The 25,264-nt window shown below is 44.8% G+C and overlaps 1 protein-coding gene across 1 annotated transcript in view; it reads right to left on the bottom strand.

Annotated features, from left to right (window-relative positions):
* GRIN2B (glutamate ionotropic receptor NMDA type subunit 2B) overlaps window positions 1-25,264 on the bottom strand; it is a gene marked incomplete at both ends in the record, with an annotated part of 307,788 nt that overhangs the window by 22,342 nt on the left and 260,182 nt on the right. Inside the window, 2 exons of the mRNA XM_084256211.1 lie at window positions 21,421-21,650; window positions 24,796-24,921. Of these exons, the coding sequence (XP_084112337.1) occupies window positions 21,421-21,650; window positions 24,796-24,921 (356 nt within the window). The remainder of the gene's footprint in view (window positions 1-21,420; window positions 21,651-24,795; window positions 24,922-25,264) is intronic.

Below are 25,264 nucleotides of genomic sequence, written 5' to 3'. Positions count from 1 at the left end.
AAGTGACACACAGGCATAAGGACAGAGGCTTTTGAGTTTTGTCCTCAAGTTATCCTGTGCATGACAGGTGGCCTTGGGTGGGCTTCTTCAACCTACTTTAAGGCGAGATGCTACTGCCAAGCATCTCTACTCTGCTCGCAGAGCAGCCTGGGAGAGAGCTGGGTATTTCAGCTGAAGCTATTTCATCCATGGGTACTAGCAAGGAGAAAAGGCCTTGAAAGGAGATTTTAAGGGAAAGGTCCAGAGGCAGTCACCATGGAAACTGAGCTTCGCCAGATACCCCTCAAATACAGTATTGGGAAGAAAACCAAGGATGAGTAGCAAGATTTCCATAAGCAAGATGTCCCCCAAAGATTTCAGAAGTGCTCTAGTTAACACGATGGCCTGAGGCACCAGACACTTGTCAGAGTCTCCCATCTGGGTGGGGGAATGGGTCTGCCTAAGGCCAGGGCTAGGCAGGGGCGAGGGAGGACTTTGGGAAGTTCCTGGGTGTCAGGGAGGTGTTACCACACCTCTGCTTCCCTGGCAATTGATCATAGCAGTCAATTCCAAACCAAGAAATGGAAATGCCAGCTGTGTGCACGCGCAGCCACATCATGACCCAGTACAGCACAGAACTTCCTGCTTTAGTCAATAAAATCAGTCCTGTGGGGAGACACCCCAGTGTACAGGATGTCAGCACGGTGGGAGCCTTAGTGACCCCACCAGGCACACTGCTTCCCCTTCTGGCTTCACAACACGCCCGCACAGGAGAAGAGTCTTTTATAGGACAAGTCCCCTGACTTACCCTTGATAAAGCATTTTCTTGAACATATCTGGTCACAGAAGTTTTTTTTTTTTTTTTCTTAATACCCATCATTTCGCAGAACACTTGTGGGCTCTGAGGTACTTTAAGAAATGTCACTGGAGTGACTTTCTGATGGTGGAGAGCAGCAGACAGTGGCCTGTGGCATCACTTCTTCAAGTCCACTCCTGCGCCCCCTCCCCTCATACACGGCGCTAGTGTGAAAGGAGGGAGGGCAGGTGGTCCTTGCCTGAATGCTTCGGGGGCCATGAGAGCCCAAAACACCTAGTCGTCCTTAACAGGGCACCCTCCAACTGCAACACTAACATCATTACTCTAAGGTGACCTGCAGAAGTAAAATATCAGCAACCAAGTCAGAGGCAGAATGGGATTTTTCCTGTTTCCAGCTGACTGAGAGGTAAGCCCCAAAGCCCCTGTCCTTTCAACTCTTCCACTCAAAAGCATTCTGAACCACATTAATTCATGCTTCTCTTTAGGGTGACCCTTCAGACATAGTCCATGAGCACCTGCTGTATGGAATACTACAAAAGGTGTGGCTACTACTCGGGAATTTAGCTCCCAAAGATCACAGATGGTTGACAAGATGAGATTTAAGGAGAACTTAGATCCACAGAAATCTTAGGAACTGTATTTCACATTAATCCTTCCTTATTCCTTCCATGCCTATCTTGTTATTGATCACTTTTCCCCTCCAGAACTGAAAAGGGCAGTGCATATATTGTTCCAGGGCTGGGATCCTCTTGTAAAGTGAGTGGCAGGAAAGCAGAAAGTGCTCGGTGATGTCAAAGCTGAGCTCTCACCATTTGGAGGCCGGTGTGGGCTCAGCATGATACGGCACCAGATTTCCCACACGCGCTGCGGGGCCGCCACAGGCTTCAAAGAAGTCCTGCATCTTGCCAAGTAGGTCCTGAAATCACTTTATAATTTAAGATGGGACAAGCCACAATTGGAGTAAGGTTGGAGACCCCAGTCATTCAGTTTTCTTTTTAAATACTGACTTGATTTAGATGATTTAATAATAGAAACCACAAGATGAGCAAATCAGAGACAATAAATGTCAACTATTTCTTAGCTACATTACCCTCACTTCTTTCTCCTCTAACCACTAGTTCTGAAAACATCTCCTGCTGTTCCTCAAATTCAAACAGTCAATAAAGGGGGAAAATATTGGTTTATCCTACTTACATAACTGTCTTATTCATTCATTCGTTCAGTCACTCATTTACTGAATAAATGATGAATTCATTCTTCATCAATTACTTAAATACCAAGGGTATCGGTGAGGAAGACAAAATTCTTGCCCTCATGGAAGCTGCTTTGTAACATGGAGAGACAAATCCACATGATAAATATGTTAAAGTATTACTGTCTCACATCCTATAACTTCTATGCATGTAAAAAAGGAGAAAAAGAGGCAGGGCAGAACAAACTCATTTTCGAGTCCCTTCCAGATTACAGATCAGATGCTTATCTGGTTAAGCCTACAGGATGTTCTGATTATGGCTCTTAGGGACACAATGTCACTGTTCCCTGGAAACCCTTGTGTCTGACAATACACCCCTTATAAGCACCTCCCTCTTAAAATTGAGCCTTACTATGCTGGTCTGAGTGCATTTTCAGAGGAAAAACTCCATGATTGTATTGGGTAAACAGATTAAAAATTATTTCTTTCAAAATAAAACCCAAGGTATGTTTCATCCCAGGCTTGCAGAGGAGTTTTTTTCTAGAATAAACGTATGGGCTGAAGGGGTAGGATGACTAGCAGGATAGTTTGCCTATGAACTGGAACAAATATTTGGGAAAACAATCTAATAAATCCATTTCACACTTCTGTTTTTTAAATCCTTGTCTGGGAGGACAGAATTAGAGGGAAATGTTCACTAACAGGGATATTCTCTCAGTGACTTAATAGGAAGCTATTCACAATTTTCCTTACAGAGCTCCATTTTGCTTCTTTGAAGATGCCAGGTTGCTGAGTCCTTTCTTTCCATGGTGCCAAATGCATGTCATGTTTCCTTTGTCAATGGGTAGCTAAGAAGCCAGCCTACTTCAAAATCATTCTATCAATTCCAAATCAGAAGCCAGTTAATAAAATGGGGGAAGTCTCTAGCCCATGTCAAAGGAAACTAAAAAGAGTAGTTTCTTTTTATCAAATAAGAGGCCCCTATGGCTAGGTAGGTGAATACTTGGTGAAAGGGTAGATATGATCGGCAGCTTGAATTGGGTTGTGAGTAACTCAACCCACAGGAGAGGCCTTATTTCCTTTAATAACTTAGATTATGGGATGGAAAACTTTCTCTTTAAATCTGTTAATGACACTAAATTGGATTGGATGGTTGGTCATCTGGGAAATAGAATTAAACATCAAAACAATAAGACTTCTGTGATGAAAGAGCATATTAAAAGGATGAAGTTCAATTAGAAAGCATACTAAGTAACTCTCATAGGGTATAAGAATGAGTAAGGAGGGACTGGTTTTGTTAAAAGCATAGTCCAAAAAGGCTGTGGTGCCCTAGTGGACCACAAGCTGCACAGGCTGACAATGCAGCGCTGCTATTGACATAGGGAGCTTGTGATGGGGAGGTAGAGAGCAGTGTGGCAGGGCCTGCAGGAAGGACCAGGTCAGGTCCCATGATGCATCACTAACTTTCTAACAACTGAGGACTCCCTTCAAATCTTAAGAATGTTCACAAAATGATTAAGATTGAGAGGAGCAAATCTAATGGTGCAAAGTTAAAAGATTGGGTTTCTTTAACCTTGAAAGGAGCCCCCAAAGAGATTTCTCTCACTTGCCATCTCCTATTCTGAGATCCGTTTGTCTTCCTCCCTCACTGAACGATGAGATGAGACTGGCACTGTTTCAGCACATCTCCAACACCTCATGGGAGGCTTTCCATGAAATTTTGTACATTCTTATACTAAAATCATATTCAGCATTTATGAGAAATTCAAAATGCACTGGGTACCCTGTATTTTTATTTGCTAAATCTGGCAACTCTATTCATAAGGTTAGTGTAACCATCCAATGAAGACTTGTTGAATTAATTGCTGTTAAGTACTAAGTATTATGCTAAGTGCAGAGACTATAAACACTTAAGTAAAAAGCCAGGCAGATGTTACAACAGGCACCTTAATCCAAGGAGCAGTGGAGAGAGACAAGATTCTGGTAGGAGACAGACTCCAGGTCAAATGAGGGATGTATAAAGGGTGTGTGTGTGGGGGGCTTCTGGAGAAACTCTCTGTGCTTTGAAAGACCTCTAGGTCTGTGTTTATACAGAGCTCTTCTGATCTCTCTACACCCTGCCCAACAAATGGTTTACAGTATATATTTAGGGTCTATCTGCTGAATGACTAAATGGAGAGTAGAGTGAAGCTGGCAGGGAATAAACCTGAATATTTAGAAAATAGTATTACCTTATCGTTGCATCATGCAGACAGGCAGGATTATATAGCACATATTAAGTGTGAATAGTACAGGAGAGACCCTAAATGCTGTAGCGATGGAAAGAGAGCTCCCTGGGCTGGGCACTGAGAAAATGAGCTTCAGAGATTGAAACCATTGGCTGCTCAGCCTCTACTAAACCCATATCCAACTTGATCTTTGGGGAATATTCCAAATGGCAAGGGGCCATTAAGGCACATCAATATTTCTTTTATCAGCAGACAGATTATGATCTTCAGATTAGCAACTATTTAAGAAAATAAGAACATAATCTCTATCATTAAACAAACTAGTCAAAAGTAATTAACTATCATTAATTAAAAACTTAGAAATGTTACAGATTCTCTAGTTTCATCAATAATTTGCAGTGGAGTTAAAGCTCTTCTCTCATTCTCCATGAGAGAAATCAGGTGGATTTCTTCTAAGTCTGAAAGGATAGACAATTCTTTGGCAATACAGACCATACAAAGAGGAAAAGCTTTAACGAAAGTCCAGTTTTATAATCTGCCCACTCACTCCTGTAAAAATCTATCTAGGGTAGGGCTCAGTAGTCAGATGGAACCATATTTGACTCAATCCTTTTTATCAAAGTGACAGACGACAGGTTAAGACTGAGAAACACTCACTGAGTTCTTACCATATACCTAGTAGCAGCTTTCTCTTAAAAGACCTGTAGGGATGGTTGTAAAGAGGTACCAAGCCCCTGTTTTTCAGGGCAAATACCCTTCTTCCATGTATCCTTGGTTCCTGTTTTTGGGGAGTCTAAGCAATACAACTGACTCTTCCTTTCTCCCCATATACCTTTCCAGCTCTAACATAATACTTGCCTCCCCCTGGATCACATTGAAATTGGCAAATGTTGGGAGTGGGGAGGGTGAAAGGAGGATCAGATGGTGGACTCTAGGGCAGTTTACCTATAGCTTTCAAGATGCATGTTTACCATCTATTTAGAAACAACATGTGTTTTATGATATGGATTTAGACACAAACCCTGTGAATCCTAGCATCTACTGAGTACCAGTAGTAGTGGTATACATGGGGCACAGGTTTAAGCACTTTGCAGGTATTATAACTCTTTATTAAGCAATAATGTAGACAACACTCTTATCCCCATTTTATAACTATGAAACTGAAGGCCCAAAGGGGTTTAGGAGTGAAGCTATAACATAGAGCTTCTTAGTGGCTGAGTCTTAGTTCTCCGCAAAGCAGTAGTATTACCTGTCTAAAAGGTTTGGAGGAAGTTGTAAATGAAACAAAGAATGTAATGCATCTTCAGCAAAAGTGCTAAGAGGGAAGTTCAGAGAGATACAGGACTACCTCAAGAAATGAGAAAAATCCCAAATAAACAACTTAACACTCTACCTAAAGGAGTAAGAAAAAGAGCAAATGAAGCACAGACAGAGCAGAAGGAAGGAAATAATAAAGACTAGAGTGGAAATAAATGTAATACAGACTAACAAGACAACAGAAAAGATCAACAAAATTGACAAAACTTTATTAGCTTGACTTAAGAGAAACAGAAAGAGGGCTCAAACAAATACAATCAGAAATAACGAGGATAAATTACAACTGATACAACAGAAATACAAATATTCTCATGAGCAATTATACACCAACAACATGGACAACCTAGAAGAAAATAAATTCCTAAAGTCATTCAATCTTCTAAGACTGAATGAGGAAAAAACAGAAAGTCTGAAGATTCCTAGTAAGAAGATTGAAAAAGTAGTCAAAAACCTCCTCCACGTAAGAGTTTTCTAGGTAGTTCCACCAAACATTCAAAGATTTAATTCCAGTACTTCTCAAACTTTCCCAAAAAAATGAACAGGAAGGAACAGTTCCAAACTCATTTTACATAATCAGCATCAGCCTGATAGCAAAACCAGACAAGGAAACCACACCCAAAAAAGAAAATGGCAGATTGTATCCCTGATGGACACACATACAAAAATTTTCAACAAACTATTAACAAACTGAATTCAACAATACACTAAAAGGATCATACACCATAGTCCAGTGGGATTCACCCCAGAGATGTAGGGATGGTTCAACATTTGCAGAACAATCAACATGGGGGCCTCCCCAGGGATGCAACAGGTTGGGCACAGCACTGTGAAGCTGTCCACAGCCACTGCAGCACGAGTTTGATTCCTGGCCGGCCAGGAATAAGCAACTTAAACTTAAATAAACACATGGCGCAGCAGACCTCTCCTGTCTTGCCTGCTGCTCCCCTCAGCAGTGCTTTCGGTCCATCTGCCTGTTCTGCTCCCCACTCTGTCTCTGGTGAATCCTCTCACCCTCCTGCGCTTCTGGCCTATACCCCAGTTCTTGTATAAATAAATAAATAAATCTTAAAAAAAAAATCAACATGATCCACTACACATCAACAAAATGAAAGGGAAAAGTCATATGAACTTATCAATAGATGTAGAAAAAACATTTGACAAAATTTAATATCTGTAATAAAAACTATCAACAGAACAGGAACTTACTATAACATAATAAAGGCCATATGTGACAAAACCACACCTACCATTGTACTCAACAGTAAAAAATGAATGCCTTTAGGATCAGATAAGTAAGATAAGATGACCACTATCACCCCTTTTATTCAACATAGTACTAGATGTCCTAGTTAGAGCAAATGGGCAAGAAAAATCAAAGGCATGCAAATATAAAAGGAAGGAGTAAAACTAGTTGTGGATATGACCTGAGATACAGCAAGTCCTAAAGACTCTAAGCAAAAAATGTTAGAAGTAATAAACTCATGAAATGTTGTAGAATACAAAATCAACATAAAAAAATAGTTGCATTATTACACGCCAACAATGAACTATCAAGAAGAGAAATAAAAAAAAAAAAACACCTCATTTGCAACCATATCAAAGAGTAAAATACTTAAAAAGTCAAAGTCTATAACAAGGAAAGTGCTAAGATGTTGATGAAAAATATGAAAAAGACACAAAGAAATGGTAAGATATTCTATGCTCATGATTCAAAAAACTAATATTGTTAAAATGTCCATATTACCCAAATAAATCTATAGATGTAATGTGATCCCTGTCAAAATTTCAATGGCCCTTTTCACAGAAATAGAACAATCCTAAAATTTGTATCAAACCACAACATGCACACTCCCCCCCACACCTATGTTTACACACACACACATACACACAGAGGAATACTACTCAGTCATTAAAAATAATAAAATCTTGCCTTTTGTGACAATATGGAAGGACCTTGAGGATATTTAGCTAAGTAAGAGAGAAAAAGCATATTACTTCATTTATATGTGGAATCTAAAATAAACAAAGTTCAAATCATAGAGACAGAAAATAATTTGGCAGTTACAGAAGAGGGTGGAGGTTTGGGGGTAAGAAAATGCATGAAGGGGATCAAGACGTACAAACTTCAAGTGCAAAACAAGTAAGCCAAGAAGCTGTAATGTTCAGGATGGAGGCTATAATCAATAAAATGGTATTGTAAATTTGAAAGTTTAGAAAACTTTAAATAGATGTACTGTGAGAAGTATTTCACAATGCATAAAATTATGTTCTACACCTGAAACTAAAATACTATTATGCCAATTATATTGCAATTTTGATAATAAAAAGAATGTAAAGCATCTAACCCAGGGCATGCCACCCATGGTCACAAATGACTGGTCCATGTTCTGGGCCTGTAACTATTGATGTGGTTTTATATAGTGATTAGCATGGATGAGGGCCTTGGTTGCTAATATTGCAAGAGAACACTTCATACAAAGGTAAATTTATTTTTGGCTTTGGAAATACAATTTTAAATAGGCAGGCTCCAACCTATGAACACATTGTCCTCAATAGTTCATTTATAAATCAGCTGCTCAGAAACAGAAATATTGTTCCCCAGAGGAACAATACTGTAAGTGGTTAGCTCATTAAAGGCAATTTAATCCATAAGAGAGCAGAACTTTAGTGTTAATATTATTAGCTTATGTTCTGGGAACATTCATTCACTTAACACACTTCTATGGTGTACCAGGCACGGACCCAGGAACTGACTAGAGTTACTGAAAGCATGTCTGCTGCTTCAAGGAGCTTTCAAGGCGGTGAAGGGAACGGCAATGTGATCAATGATTTGAGTGAGGCATAGAGGTGGGTTCTGGCTGTTGTTTGAGGACAGGAGCAGTTGCTGGGGGCTAGGAAGGAGTGGGAGATGAGTGATGAAGTCTGGAGGAAAGGAGAAGGGGTTTCCCTTGCTTGGGTGCAAGGCTGGTCCATATACTTTACTTCCACACTCACTCTGCACATCCTGAGCCCTGCTGCTTTCCAAAACTCCCTGTCACAGCACCCAGAGCTCACAGTCCCTATTTTCCTAGGTGTTCCATGGCCACAAAGTCTAAACCCCTATTTTAGGTGTTCAGAGAGAAATAACCATAGTATCTCACTGATTTGTCATTAAACCATCACTGAAAACCCCTCCAGTTCCAACCATGTGTCCCCAAGACTCTTTCATTTATGAAACAGAGAGCTTATATCTTTAAAGATATATATATAAATATTTAAACTACAAGTATAGGACAAGAGTGGCCCAGCTTGGGGATTGCCTTGGGAAGCATTTCCCTTCAGTGATTCCTCCTCCTTCTCCGTGCCATCCTCTATGAGAAGCTGCAGGGATATTGTCTCTCAGTGTGTGTGCAGAAGCCCTGGGGTGGGGGGAGGGAGGCCCCAGAGGCGGGGAGGAGATGAGGTGGCTGGTGGTCTGGGTCACTTGCAACCTGAAGGGGTCTGAAGGGGCCTCCTGGAACACGGGTGGACTGAATGATTTCAGATACTTCCAACTGAGCCCTGCAATTACATTATGAAGGCGATTCAGGAGGAGCTGGAAAACTGCCCAGATTGTCCCCACCAGGCCACTCCTAGCCCCACGCCATGTCACAGGGAGACCAGCCCCCAAGCAGACCAGCCCCCCAGCAGACCAGACCCCTGTGCTGCTTGTGCCATCTCCACGTCAGCAGAGAGCACCAGGGTGACAATTACATAATTTCATTAAAAGCCTCTTTTTAGTGACATGGTGTTCAAGAGGCAAGATTGTCACTCCAATTCAGGAGGAGGTTGTGAAGAGCCCGGACAAGATAACCCAGCGAGGCAGCCAAGAGGAAAAAGTCCCAACCACTGTGAGGACAGGAGAACAAAATCAACCTCTCTCTGAGCAGGGTTGTTCCTGAGTGGAGGAATGGCTGAATGACAGACCTTTCTAATTAAGTGAAGGGCACACTGTGAGATCATTTGTGTTCCTTGCTGTCTTCCCGCGTGTGTGCGTGTATACATGCGTGTGGGCAAGTGCTGGGCTTTTTTACCCACTCTGCACAGAGATGGTGATTAACCCTTGACCCAGGTACCTGGAGTCTCAAATATTATGACCACCACTGACAGTGCTAATGGATGACCACTATGTCCTATGAAATTAGTTTATGGTTGTCAGACCAAGGAATCAAGCTTTTCTGTCTACACTGATCTCCAAATCACAGCCAGTCTGGCAATCCAGTGGTGATGGTCCCTGTCTGGCTGTGCAACCTGGGTTATGGCAGTCTAGTGCTGAGACCTGGTGTAGACTTTGACTCTGCCTCCTTCAGAAGCCTGCCCCTTCTTCCTGCCCCACCCCCACCTCCATCTTGCACCAGCACCAGAGGGTTAAAGCCACTGCTCTGGCAGCAGCAACTTCTCATTAGCAACCTGGAGTCTCTGCTGTGCCAAAGGCTGCATTGTCCTCCAGGCTTTGAATATCAATTTGCATAATGAAGCAGGTGAGTGAGCCTCCTGCCCATTCAGGCAGCCCTGATTGGCAGAGAGAAAGGGATGTGTACGTAATTGGCCACAATTAATTTGATGCACTTTTATAAGGAGAAAAGGAAAAAGCAGAAAATCCCTCAGTGCTCCAGGTCAAAGCCACACATCCGCACTCTGCGGTGTGTGTGTGCATTTGCAGCGATGACGTGTGTGTCATGTAAAGGTACGTGAGTGGATAACCTTGTGAGTTCAAGTGTGGTTTTTTCCTCTAGGGGCAAGAAGAAAGGTTCACTCCCCAGAGGTTTCCTGGGCCCCAGGGTTCGAGGCTGCTTTGTCCTTCATAACGCAATGCTGTTAGCCATCTTCTTCAATTCACATCCGAGGCCACTAGGAGACATCACTGGACATCACAGCATTCTTTTCTCAGTACCAGGATGAAACCAAGTTCAACATCTCTTTTATACTCGGCCCAAAAAAAGGCTGAGTCCTGGCTGTCTCAGGGTCTGTTGACAATCAGTTCTTGCAAGAAACTTAACCAGCTCAAACTTAGAACATTCTGCAGTTCCAGGGGTAAGCTGAGACACATGAGGGAGTTTTAGGAATAAGCACTTAGAAAATTTAATATCAGGTGGTTTATAGACTTAAGGGACTCGTGGGGTCCTTGCCACAAGTATTTTAGAAACAGTAAATATTGTTCTTGTTTTATTTCCCCCCTAAAGGGAGGATGGGGGTTCAGGAAATAGAGCACACTTTCTTCCTCTCCAATTCCTCCTAAGTCTTTCTTCCTTTCCTGTAAAAGGAAGGTTCCCGAGAGTGGGATCTTACCTTCTCTAACCGGATTACATAAATATATTGATTGCTTCCTAGAAGAAAGACCCCAACCGCATTCCATGTCTTTGATTCATTCATCCAGTAAACTCTTGTTAAGTAAGTGGTTCTTATGTATGTGAGGGGCTGTGATGAGGGCCTGTGAGCCTGTGCTGGAGATCTGCTAAGATTTGATGAACAGAAGTCTCTTATAGACCCCTGGGCCCTCACAGATGGGTACAGAGTAGGAAACTTGGGGCCCAGTGGGTTCCATTATCATCCACTTGAGTGAGAACCCCAGAAGCTAGTTCAGAGTGGGTCTCCAGGACAGGCGGGCTGACTGGGTTCTCTCGCCTCAGGTTGATGCCTCAGGCTGATGCCTCAGGCTGAAGCAGGACCCTCCCCCTCCTGTGTCCATACAAAGACAACATGGCTACAACAGTGGATATAATGGGACAGCAGCACACTTTGCAGTTACCTTCACCTGGACCACATCCTGACACCCTCACTTCCTACATGGGGGTGTGGGAATTTTCCTTACCCCTCAACTGACTCCCCTTGTCTATAAAATGAGGTCTATCTCTAAGGATGGGCAAGAGGACTAAGAGAAGCAGCCGATGCAAAGACTAAGCAGCCGATGCAAAGACCACATGACCAGGCATATGGTCAATAATATTCAATAATGAGGGCAGACAAGAGAAGGACAGAGGTGGATAAAGAAGACACAGTCTATAGACACAATGGAATGCTACACAAAAAGATGAAACATTGCCATTTGGGTCAACATGGATAGAACTGGAAGGGATTATGCTAAGTGAAGTAAGTCAGAAGGAAAAAAAGATATCTGATGACTTCACTCATGTGGAATATAAAGAAATAAAGCAAAAGCAAGGACAAAATTAAACTAAACAGCCCCAGAAATCTAGATGGAGAACTGGTAGACCCAGTGGGCTGTGTGGAGACTGGGGGGGCTTTGGTCGGGGGTGAGCTGTGGTTACACACATCTCAGAGGTGTGACTCTGTGCCCCTAAAACATATACAGTGTTGTGAACCAATGTTACCTCAACAGAAAGTAATACAATTTAAAAAATAATAAGAGCAAAGGCAAATGGGCAGAGGCAGTCTAGGGAATCCCATATCTATCATTTAGTCAAGAAATAAAAACCAAAATCAAGCCAGATCTGATGGACCCTGTGTTCCAGCTATTCTCTGGGGTGCACTGGGGTTCTCTGAGGGGCCAGGAAGAGGAGGCACCATGTGGTGACCTGGCCATCACTACCCTCTGCTTGGCAGGCATCAGTGCTGAGTTCATGGCTTCTCCGGAGAGTAAGAACCTGCACTTGTCGCTTCCTCAGGGCAGCTGGTCGCTTCCACTGGCCCCTTAAGCTTCTCCATTTGATGACACCCCACTTCAGATGCTGTGTTCTTTGGTCAGGGAACCCTTTGGTCCCAGCCCAATGGACTCCCTCTTCCTTGAGGGTCTTATCTGGATAGGAATGCAGACTGGCTCACCACTGGAGAATGCTGGGCCACCTGCCAGGTGAGTGGTTCTAGCCCTGGCTCAGGTATGGATCTAAGAGCCGCCTGTTTTCCACTCTAACTGCGGGGGTGAGCAACAGCTCTGCAAGTGAGCCTTAAGGAAGGTCAAGGGGGTGGGAGAAATGGGTGGGAATGTGCTAGCCTTCCAGTAACTTCTCCCCAAAGGGCTCAACCCTTGCCAAGCTTTGTTTTCTGGCTGCCTCCTGGCAGGCCCTGCTTATGGGGGAGCTTTCATCACCTCTGCTCTTATCCCCAGCCTGGGGGACAGCCCTGTTTTGCTTCAAAAGGTGTCCCAAGTGACTGAGCTCTATGCCTTCCCTGGGCAGTCACTCCTTCCTATATCTGCAGATCAAAAAGAACTTTCTGCATAGTATCTGCAAAGTGAGGGCCTGAGACCTAGCCATCCACCCCAACTCTGCCTCCTGAAACAGTCCTCACCAGTCTACATGTTGCACCCAAGAGATCCAGTTGTTTTCTCCCTTCCACTTGATTATACTGGTCAGTGCCCCGGCTATTCTCACCACATACACCCCCCAAATCCCTAGAGGGAATGTGTGTGATGTGGTGTTAGCAGAGTGTCGCTCGTGTGACCCACTCTGGGAAGGAACACTGGACATGGTTGACCTGTGACCTTTTAACGCTGGGGCTCCCCAGCCTCATTGCCCTGCAGACCAGCACATGCCCAGCTGTGCACAAAGGCTCCAAAAGTGTAACGGGCTGTTCAGGTCACCAAGTCCCTGTAGACTCTGGCCATCATTGGATGGCCATCATTGCCCCAAAGGGCAAAAAGTTTAAAACATCCACCAAAGTCCAATGCAAAGTGCAGGTCACAATTTTCACTGTGAATACTATTATGGCAGTTTTAATATCTGATTCATTTTAGGCCTGATGTCTTTGGCCACATATAAATTTTCATGGCTGCATTAATTTGTCTCCAAGGACTGGAACACAGTTGTCCAGAAGTGAAAACACTAATTCTTAATAAATCCTCAACCCACATGTCAAGATTTAGTGAGTAGATAAAAAGCTCAGTCCTCTTATATTTAAACACTAATTTATCATTTTTGCTTTCCATCAAAGAGAAAAGGATGTTGATAAACTCTTAATTTTTATTTGATGTGAATAAACTTCAGTTTGAAAAAAGTGCCTGTGAGGATCAGTGAGGTGACATGGGTCCCGGCCCCTCCTGTAGTCATTAGGTTGCAGCAGATTCAAACTTCCCTGGGAATCCCCCAAGCACCTGCCCTTCCGGACCTGGGAGAGAAAACTGGATCGGGAGAGGTCCAGTAAGGAGGCCACATATACACTCAATGATCTGATCAGTTCAAAGTAATATTCACAAGCTCCTCATGCTCCTGGTGCCCCCGGGGGTTTAAGGACAGGATGCTATGCTACATGTTTTGACTTTTTCTAAGTGCAACAATTACCTATGACTGCCTTTCATTGGAGTCCAGTTCAATTCAATCCAGGTAAGGTAACTGAATTCATACTCATGTTAGTTTGTACAGTTGCATTTAAAAAAATTTTATGGCACTAGGAAGCTTTCTCTCTAATATGTCACTTAGACACAGAGAAGAGTGATAGAGTGGATCGAGCCTAAGAGAAGGCATGGATGCTTTTTTTACTTTTTCTTTGTTGTTTTCGTTCTTTTTCCTTCTCGCTTTTTCCTTCCCTTTCTCTCTCCCTTTCCCTCCACCTTCCTTCCATTTTGTTTCACTTCTCAAAAAGATGTTTCTCAAAAAGATGTTTCATTTCTCAAAAAGTTTGCAACACAGGGCCTCCCTTGGTGGCACAGTGGTTGAGCACTGGGCTGCGAAGCTGCCCACAGCCTCTGCAGTGCCGGTTGGATCCACAGCCGCTGGCAAGGGTCCCACAGGGCGCAGACCTCTCCTGCCATGCCCGCTGCTCCCCTCAGCAGTGTGCTTCGGTCCCTCTGCTTGTTCTGTTCCCCGCTCTGGCTCTGGTGAATTCTCTCACCCTCCCATGCTTCTAACTGTACCCAGTGCTTGTATAAATAAATAAATAAATCTTTTTTTTTTTTTTTTAAAGTTTGTAACACAACTTTCTCCTTTTTCCACATAAGAAAGACAACCTTCCTCAGATCCACCTTGTAAAGCTTGTGTTCTGTGTGCAGGAGAGACTTGTATTCACTATACAGCACTGCATGTTCCTAATAATGCAGTCTCTTGTTAGCTTTATGCAGTTTGGAAGATGGAGATTAGATAAAGATTGACAGCTAGAAAGGTGATAGATGACAGATAAGCCATCGAGACAGATATAGCCACATACACTAGATCCATCCATATATGAGTGTGCATTCTACATACCCAAGAATGTAACAGGACATATTCAAGAAGAGAGACATGTAGAAGGAAGACACCAGTTTGTCTTTGGCAAGAAAAATGTCACTTTTCCTGATAAAGTCCCTTCTAATTGTGAGATCTGAACGGTGCAACACAACCAGAGTATGAGAGAGGCAGATTAATAGTATCTTCCCTAGAAAGGAACTGTGCAAATGATACATCTTACAAAACCCATCTTCAACCCCCCTTTGACAATGACATTACTACCAAGAGGTCTAGTAGAAGGTTCTGTGGCAAGTGTGCCCACAAATTGCACCCTACATACTGTGAGAAACTAACATCAATCGGGCTCAAGGACAGAGCAAAACGGAGCACACAGTGACACTTAGGTTTTTATTGTCTCCATAAAAACTAAGCAGCATGGAGAAGACTCCCTCTGCGTGTGAAACATATCTCTACAAATCTTCCTGAGGCTGAGATGGGCTCCTCTAGGCAAAGGAGAGAAGGGAGAGGAGGAGCTGAGCCAGCTGTGCTGGAGGAGATTCCCCCTTGGGGAGGACGAGCAAGGTGGCCAATGAAGGAGATGGAGGCGAGCAGAAGCAGCACTGAAGTCTCAGCGTGCAAGGTGCAGAGTGCGGGTCGCACAGGCCTGTAAGAGTGTCCTGAGGCTGCTGTAACAAGTGACAGTGAACTTGGTGGAATTTACTGGCTTACAGCAATGCAGATGTGTTCTCACGTAGTTCTGGGGGCCAGAAGTTCAAGTCAAGATGTCAGCAGGCCTGTGTACCCTCAGAAGACTCCTTCCTTGTCTCCTCCAGCTGCCGGGGGCTGCAACACTCCTATCTCCCCACGTCTATGTCACTTCTCTGCCTTTCTCTTATAAGGACACATGTCCTTGAATTTGGCATCAACCTGAACCATCCAGGCTGATCTGATCTTGAGATCCCTACAAAGATCTTTTACCCCCACAAAGATCTTTTTTTCCCAAGTGAGAGCACAGGTGACAGGGGTCAGAATAGCTTTTGGGGGGCACCAGTCAACCCATGGCAGGCCCGAAAAGCCTGAGCTCAGAGAGCAGGAGTCCTGCACCGAAGTCGGAATGTCAGGAAACAGGTGGTCATTCAGGGAGGGAGGGAGAGAGGGGAACCAAAAGGAGAGAAAGGAACCTTGTGAGCAACAGATGCCAGGGTGATATCTGTGAGTGCTCCAGATGCTGAGGCCCCCAGATGCTGACCCTCAGGAATGAGGATCCAAAGGGCCCTTTGGGGAGGACACGGTGTCAGAGAGGCGGTGATAGCTGACCCTGACGACAGAGCTGGGGGACCAAGCCCCCGAGTTCTGTTCTGCATCCACATGGACGATGCCAGTGTGGCAGGAATGAGGGGGGCTTATATTGGGGCTGTGGCTCACAGACAGGCTCAGACTGGCTGGGCTGGTTAAGAGACAGAGAGCTGGTGTCCCTCCATGGCTGTGCCTGTCCTGTGACCCGCACACCGCAGGAGTGAGTTCCCTACTCCTGTCAATTCCTCAGACCTCTCCTCAGCAGCTGTTCCAAGATAATCTGTTGCTCTGAAGGCTGCTGACAATGCCACACAATAACTCACACCCTTGATCTCCCCAGCAAGTTTTGCTCCAGTTTTCATGGTCTGACTGAGTGAGTCTGGGCCAGGACCAGGGGGTGACACTTCAGACATGGGGTCTGCCCCTGGCTTTCAGTCTCGGCTTAACAGGGCAAGGAAGACACACGGGTGAAGTGGGTGCAGTGGGTCATCTCCTCTCACACACATACTATTCCAGTGTCGTTGCGGTGTGAACAGGCCCCTCGGCAGGCTGGGTTTCCTCGGGAACGCATACTTAGTTGTGTGCAGACCGGCCTCCAGTAACCCAAAAGAACATGAGGTGACTCCTAGACCCTAGGGAACCTCTCAGAATCCCAGAATAACCATTGCCTAGAAAAGCCACGGGGTCCTGATTTAGTCCCCAGCAGGTCATTCCAATTGGAGCCCCCATGTTGCCAGCAAGAAGGGCACCCTCATTCAATAGATGAGCGCCTTTTTGATATTCCAAAGTGAATCAAGTTCCTCTGGGTCCTTCAGGAAAGAAACTGCACAATGTAATGGGGGACTCCATCACATGGTACAGGAAGGTGTGAACAGGGAGAGGGCAGGTGCTCTCAGGAGCCGGAGGCCAGACTGCAGCCTTTTTCGACCTTCGCTGCCCCCGCTCCCCTGCAGGCTTCCTTCATCCCTTGACTCCTCACTGACCCTTCTCTCTCCTACTGCTACCCTTCTCCTGCCCTCCAACAGGAGCTTGCAGCTCAGGGTCACGCCAGCCCAGGCTGAAGTCAATCTGAGGGCCATTAGCCTGCCCACACACTGGAAATCCCCACCATCCTCTATTTAAAGTAATGCCTTTTAAATCAAGTGCAAATGTTAAAATGCTAATTATCACGGGTCAGTTCATCAGATCCTGCTTTTTAATAGACGGAAAGGATCAGCAAGCTAGGGGGGAGGGCAGGAAGAAAGGGGAGTAAGTGGGAAAGACCCCACGCTATGCAGGGATGACAGGCGGCTGTGAACATAGGAAGGCAGTGACTTCATCTCTCCAGCCTCAGGTTCATCTACGAGTGGAGATATTCATAGCACCATTACATAAGGCAACCTATGTAATGTGGTTGGCGTTCTGCCTGGCTCCTGAGAGGTGAACCAAGAATCTGAGCAGAGATATTACCGCTGGAGCTACAGTAACACTAATGATAATCGTTATTATTAACAGCAGTACAAGGAGCCATGAAGGTGGTGTCCTGTGCCCTGAGATGTGGAAGCGACATAGTTGCCAGTAGAGAGGGCATGGGAAGCAGACATCACCCTTAGCTACGGCAGATCTCTGCCTGGGTGGGCTTCAAGGAGACCCCCTGCAAAACGTAGAGTCCAACACATACATAGAGACAAGACCCTTGGCTCTGTCACTTGATAATGTGTCACTTCAGGGAAGAGACTAAACTCCCCAGAGCCTCTGAGTCCTCACCTGTAAAATGGGAATAATCATGCCTGTGGGATGGAGATACATGTAACATATGTGTAACATGCATAGTGTACTGGAAATATGCCGCCTCCTTCACCTGACTGAGCTCTCTCCCCTCCAGTTTGTGTTTGGCCAACTGTAGAATGAGAAATCCATCTGGATGAGGGAGAAATATGAGACTCAGCGTGAGGGCTCTTTGTTAAGAAAGATGTCACCAGCTTCCTGACATCCTTCCCCTCCCACTGGGGGAACTGGGAGAATGTACAGTAGAGCTGCTAAATGTTAGATCTTGCACCCATTTTTAGTTACAGCATCTTCGTGGAATAATTCTGAGCTCACTGATGGCATGCACTCCTGCGAAATGGAAGCCATCCAGTAGAAAGGAGCCCCAAAATAGGTTTTCATGGAAATATAACTCTGAATTTGCTGATTTGGTACCTTAACATAAATGAGATCTGGGAACTATCTTCTGCTATAAAATGAAAGATAATTTTTAAAATATATCAATTTAATGACTATAAAGACTTGGCATCACTCCAAGATATTGTTCCTTTGATCTAAGTATGTGGGAAATGCCTGATGTCTGCTTTCTGAGTTTTGCTACCTGGGAGAGTAAAAACAAGTTTAGGGACAGTCTCCATAAAAATGTTGCTCTCTTTGATGAAACTAACTACACTGAGAAAGGCATCTTTAAAAGCACCCATTTCAGTCATCAATGTTACTGTTTGGATGACTTTATTCTTTTTTTTTTTTAATTCACAAAATACACTTCTTCTCATTTCAGCCCCAAGACTTTGTTTTCCTTAGGCATTTTTTTTAAAAAAATTATTTATTTATGTAAGACCCAGGGTACAGGCCAGATGTCTGGGAGGGTGAGAGGACTCAGCAGAGCTAGAGCGGGGAACAGAACAGGCAGACTGATGAAATACACTGCTGAGGGGAGCAGCGGGTGAGACAGGAGAGGTCTGCCTCGCCATGTGGGCTGCTCTGTGGCCAGTGGGGATCAAACCGGCACTGCAGAGGCTGGGGACAGCTTCTCAGCACTGCACTCAACCGCCTGCGCCACCAGGGAGGCCCTCCTTAGGCATTTTTAAGAAAAGCTAGTAAGAATTTTACATTTTAAGTGTATTTTCAGAAAATTCTATTTTTGTATAACTGTTCCTGACACTGCTATGCAGCTATATGTCATTAGTTACATATATGTTTTCTGTAATTATGTAAATGATATTGACACTTTCTGGTTGGATGCTTATTCTTTGCTATTTTGTCATTTGCAAAGTTCTGAAATGTATTCAAAACTCATATCAAATTAAACTGCTGTCAAAGAATTCTTGTGGCTGTCTTTGCCTCTATGGCTCGTCCACTGCTCTCTGTGCAAGAGGCTCCTATGTAAATATAACCTTTCTTTCCACAGATGTTCTTAAACACAACAACCGAGTTATTATGGTCACTGACCTTGAGGAGCTCATGGTCAGGTTCAGATGACTGCAGCACTACCAGTATGAATCATTACCACTGCAGAGGACAGAGCGACTCCTGCCCAGATGAGCCAAGGAAAGCTCCACAAGTAAAAGGTTCTCTAATCTGGTCTTGAGGTTTCAGTAGGAGTTTGGTGAGTGAAGAAGTCAGAAGAACACCTCAGGCAGATGAGAGAGGAATGGTTGGAAAGGATGATGAGGACATACATGCCAGAACCTAAGGACTGACCTATGAGACTGAAGAGCTAGAGACATTGGGAGTCACTTGTGAAGGCCCCGAAAGGCACACTGGGGGGAAAAATCATCTTTATTCCATATGCAATGGAGTCACTTAAGTTCCTTAAGCAAAGAACCAATGGATCTAACTTTCTAGAATGTAATGAACATGGTGTGGAGGACAACAGGCCAGTCTCTCTGGCTTGAGCACAAAACCACAGAAGGAAAAGCAATCTCCCCCATCTCTCCTATGCATAATCCAGGGAGAAAACCATTCAGCTGTTGCTGGGTGGCCATGAGGGTAGAGAGTGATAAATACAACGTCCTAAACAATTCTCAGAGTGATCTGAAGAAAGTAATGTGATAAATATGGTAGGTCCCTTCTAGCAGCCCAAAGTCCCGGAAGGGTTATGGCTCAACACACAGTCACCGAGTTACTTATTTCATGGCCACAGTCTGGCAACAAGCTGTGAGAGCACATGTTCCCCCACACCACTGTTGTAGCCTGACGTGAGGAGGGGCTACTGTGCCCCCAACAAATCCACCATGGATTTGAGAGATGGTCCATTACATGTTTTAGGATGGAGATAGTCCAGCTCACCTATGCCACATCCAACATCCTGAGCGCGTAGTTATCCTTAATCCCATTCCTGATCAAGTTACAGAAATAGGTATGAGAAGGGGGGGTCTAATGTGGTGAAAGGAGATTTTCACTCACGTTTTCTAAGACAATCATAATGATGAAGAAAGGACACAGATAGAGAAACAATGAGAGAGGCTATAAAACTGAAATGAGTAATAAGTGGATATGAATAAAAGCAGAGCAAATCATCGGTGAAAAGAGAAGTAAATAAAAGTGAATGAAATAGGGAGAAGGAATACAAGACAGGCAAAATTTTTCAGGAAGAAAAACTATCAAGGAGAATGGAAAACAAATCAAAGAGAGAAATATGAAGATGGAAACCGTGAATGAGCCAGAGATGAATAATGACATTTCTTTCATTCTCTTAAGAAGTGTTTGATCTTCCTTACAGGCCTTGGAATATTCTTGCTGCGTAGAGGTAAGTAGATGGAGAAATCAGAATCTGAGCCCTCAAGGAGAATGGCTTCTCCTTTTTATGCTTCTAGATCCATTTACTAAATATTTAAAGATTTATCTTGAGGAAATCTAACCCACATTAGACCTCGACCCAACTGAAGTCATACTCCCCAAATCTCAAGGAAACACAGGGCAGGAAATTTGTTGTAATTGAAAATCATCCTGGAGTATCTGTGCGCTTTCACGGATACCATGAAGGGAAAACACAGTATTCAGGGAGCTCCTTGACTCCCAAAGAAACCAATATCTTAGGAGGACCTGAACGCAGATGGCACTTACAACGGCTTTGCACATCCTCCCCAACAAAGATGGAAGCCAGCAGACATTTCACTTCAGCTCACAACTGCTCAGGCCGGCAGGGGACCTGCAAATCGTATGGGGGCAACCCATTCATCAGCCCCACACTGGGCCATCAACTAGTTAAATAGCAGTTACTTCTCATCAGGGCACAGTGTGAGCCCCCTCCTGCTCCCTCTGGGGACACATGAGTGCAGGGAAACAGAGGGGGAGCCCACAGCCCAACACCACTGGGAGGAAAAGGTCATAATAGGCAGGTGCCCTCCACATGGGTGATGGAGTGGCCCCTATAATAGCTCACCGAGCAGGCAGCCTGGGACTGATAGGCCACCCAAGCATATCCAGCAAGAGGCCACCATGCTTGCGAGCTGACCACAGAGCAAACCCCTCATCTGCAGTCCAGGGCGCGCATATCACAACCTTTCACAAATCAGAAGGTGAATGCGAAGCAGTATTATTTCAGCAATATTATTTCAGTATTATTTCAGGGAAACTAATTTCTGCTTCGACATCCCAATGTAAGGAAACACAAGAAAGAGCTGTCGATTCTAAAGATTTTGAAAATGAACAGGTCCATGAGAACTCTGAGTGTGGCCCAGAGTGGGATTAAGGGAAAGCCAAGAAGTTTAAACCAGGTCTTACCTTTTTGTCACTCAGCCCAGACACCTGGTCTACATACTCCTCTTGGATCATGAAGGCAGCTAAGTTGGCAGTGTAGCTGGCCAGGAAGATGACAGCGAAGAAGGCCCACACCGACACCATGATCTTGGAGGTGGTCCCCTTTGGGTTCTGCACGGGGACGGAATTGTTGAACACCAGGCCCCAAAGTAACCAAATAGCTTTGCCGATGGTGAAGGATGGGCCACCAGGCTCTGGAGTGAGGGAAAGACAGGACAGGAAGTTAAGGCTGAGTTGCTGGTTCTGTTTAAACTGCCATGTTCATTCCCAGAACCAGCAAGTTCCTGCTCAGAGCAGAAAATCCACCAACTAAGACCCAGTTCACAGTTTTTCACATGGAGAGTTTATCTCCTCCTGGGACCTAGAAGGCAGGAGATACTCTCTAGGAGAAAAGGCAGTGCTCTGGGGGTGTGTGGGATTTTGCTCCAACTCACCATCATGACTCAGCCAGGGCACTGAAGGGGTCAGCTTCCTGTGCTTATGTATACGGGACACCTAAGTCACATAAAAACTGAAAAACCAAGGCAACTCTCCACTATGGAGCCTCACACTTGCATTCTCTTTATTGTTGTTTCTAAATTTTTTATCTAAATTTTTTTTCTATCAAGAAAGCATTTTAAGTCCAAAAAAGACCAGCCAGGAAGGTGTGCAGTGTTTCCCACCATCATCATCATAGAGCCTCTTTCAATTTTATTGGCACTGATGCTGGGTGGCTTTGAATACAATCAGGAATGGAGTTTTCTTTAGCTTCTAGCACTTAGCACTAAAATATTTGGAAACTAACCTTGACTCTACTCCAATGCCAATACCTCTCAAGTCTTTTCCTATGGTAGTAGCTTCTGTGAAAAAGAATAGTAAGGAGGCCAGAGAGAAAGTCACAGACCCTTGGCTTTACCATATGTATTGTGGGTGGAAAGGCAAATTGTCTGACTTTCCTCCACCATTTTTGGTTGTTAAGCAACTTAAAGCAAATTTATTTCACAGGTCAGCAGTTCTGGCAGAGCAGGGCTCAACTGGATCCTCTGAGTCTCAGGAGGCCAAAATCAAGGTGTTGCTAAGGCTGTATTTCTCTCTGAGGCTCTTGAGCTCAATCTACTTCCAAGCTTGCTTGGGTTGCTGGTCAAATCTAATTCCTTGCATTTGTAGGACTGAGGTTCCCATTTCATTGTGACTATTAGCTGGGATGGTCCTTCTTCCCCTCTTGCCCTTGCATGTGCCCTACTGCCCAGAACCAGCAATGACACACTGGATCCTCCCTCCTGTGTAAGCTCTGACTGTCCTACAAGCTGAATCTCTCTTCTGCCTCCAGCCAGAGGAAGTTCTGAGCTTTAAATTCTCAGCATCACTTACTATCAGGGATTGGCAATTCAGAAGCCCAATGAGATACCACCTCATACCCATGAGATTGGTCCATATCAAAAAGCACAGGAAGAGCAAGTTTCTCATCAGTTCAAAAGCACCATGGTGTCAGTCATCTAAATGTAGCAATGAGTCTTTGGTTTCAGCTATTAAATACAATCCCCAGGGCAGAATTTGCCATCAGTGGGCCTACTGCATGCCCACCCTTTACACCAACGGTGCCGACGCTCTGTCCAGACATTTGTTGGGACCTCGCTGCTTTCTCTGCTCGGCGAGGGAGAGGTCCTGGATGGTGTCTGGAGGCACAGCGCCCCTCCCCAGCAGAGAGGAATATCCACACATGTAATTTCAGGACACATTAGCACATGTCCTAGGAGGTTCTCGGTGATACTGTGACCACCTGCCCAGCCAACAAAATCATCAATGGTGGCACCTCTTGAGCCCAGCACCTAACTGCACCCACACATCTGTGCCCATGTGCTGTATTTCATGGAGCAGATGTGCAACTCAAAAGTCATTTATAAATCAGACTTTTGTACACAAACGTCCCAAGGAGACTTGTTGTTGAAAGTGGCCCCTTGGCTAATTCCTTTGTGAAGACAAGCAGCATCCTTTGGAATGGTGAGTGATCGCCAGCCCTTGCTCTGCACTTTGTGTCTGGATTTTCAGCCTCTTTGATTTTCTTCAAGGGAGTGGAGAAGGAGCGGAGAGGACACACACCAGCTTCAGCTCTCAACATTGTGCATGTGTATGTGCACTCCTGTGTTTCTCAGATGAAGAGTAGTAGGTCATGGAGTCTGGAGGGCCTTTGGCACCGGTGGGAATCCCCTGTCTGTGTTGTACTGTGGAGACAGCCAAACCTTCACCCCAAATGCACCAAGCAAAGAAGATAGGTCTGCACCTGGAAATCCTTGAATGTGATGGTGGCTCCTAGGCTGCCTGGGGGTTTCCACAAGCACCAGGGGAGCTTCTGTGAAATACTGCTGCCTGGCACCCCTCCTAGAGATTCTTATTAAACGGGTGTGGGGTGGGCTGGTTATTCTAATAGGCAACCATGGCAGAGAATCACTGTTCTGACAGAGTGGCCCAAGCCTGCTCCAGATGCATTGAATTAGAACATGAGAATGTTGGAAGCCTAAGCAGCTTTGCCTCTGAAGTGCTCCATTGGGAATTCTTTTGTGTAGCTGGGGTTGAGAATTGTTCTTCCTGGAAGTGTAATTCTAGTATAGTATAAAGAAGACTCCAAAAATACAGAATATATTCTAATCCTGGGGTTTTTAGGAAACTGGAAGAAGCTATTTTCAGGGATCCCATGGCCTCTTCCAGAAACCTAGTGAAATTTTTGTGTGAAGTCTCATAAATGCCTCAAGCACGGGGTCAGCCCTCACACCTCTGGGGCTACTGAGCCAGGAAACTGGACTATTCCCTATAGCACTTATGGGGAGAACTGGCCTCTCTAGGCCATTTCATTTCAATCTTCTAATTCCTTATACTCCTCTGACAGAGGAGCCAAGCCAGGGACTCAGGGGTTTGAGATCTTGTACCTCGGTGGTGCTTGTCGGCTATGGAGAATTCCTCTGGCCACTCTGCCTGCCTATTGGCTGGGGTGGCCTATTTTTCTTATTCTTGATATAAGGGGATAATCTGCCCTGTTAGTCCATCTGTTCAGACAGACTGCTCATAGCCCAAGGTTGTCAAAATAGTTTCCTCTGACAGTTATGCGACATATATCTCCTGCCAGCTTTCCTCTCTGTCACCTAAGGGTGGAACCTGGCTGGGTCTGGCATGAACCAAGGAGGGGACATTCAGATTCAAACTAACATCTTCATTAGGCTGTTTCTAACGAGTCTAAGGATTGGTGATGCAGCAGGCAAAGGGTTCATTTTCAGAAATGGAGAAGTCGAGAGAGGAGGCAGAAAGCAAATGAAGAGCCTAGAGGCGTGGATTTAGAACTAGGAAAACCATAGAAAGGTGACTTACCTCTGCCATCAGCGAGGCACCTGTTATAACCCACAGGGCTGAAGTACTCGAAGACAAAGACAGCCACGGCTGACACGATGAGCAGCATCACAAACATCATCACCCACACGTCAGCACTGAAAGGCTCTGGGGAAGGAAGATATCAATGCTCAGGTTAACAAAGACAGCAGGCAGTGTCTGGGTCATTCACTTGCTGCTGGAACATGCATTTTCTGGAACAACACCATAAGGTGTGTGTCCCTCTAGAGAGCCAGGGTTTGGCTCCAGGAGGTGTCAAAGGCCATGTCTACATGTGGGCAGGTCAAGGTTTATTTTCCTTCTAACACATGAGGATGAACTCTTGCCTGGCATCGTTTTAAGATTGTTGACAGTTTCCACCATGATTGGACCAATATCTGGGCCCTTTGATAAATGGCACGACTGGAAGAAGTATAAGATATAGAATGAATGAATCAGATTCGATTGGATC

The sequence above is a fragment of the Talpa europaea genome (genome assembly GCF_964194135.1).
Source record: "Talpa europaea genome assembly, chromosome: 15".
Classification (NCBI taxonomy): Eukaryota; Metazoa; Chordata; class Mammalia; order Eulipotyphla; family Talpidae; genus Talpa; species Talpa europaea.
Note: the sequence above shows the minus strand (reverse complement) of the source record. Positions and strands in the feature narration are given on the sequence as shown.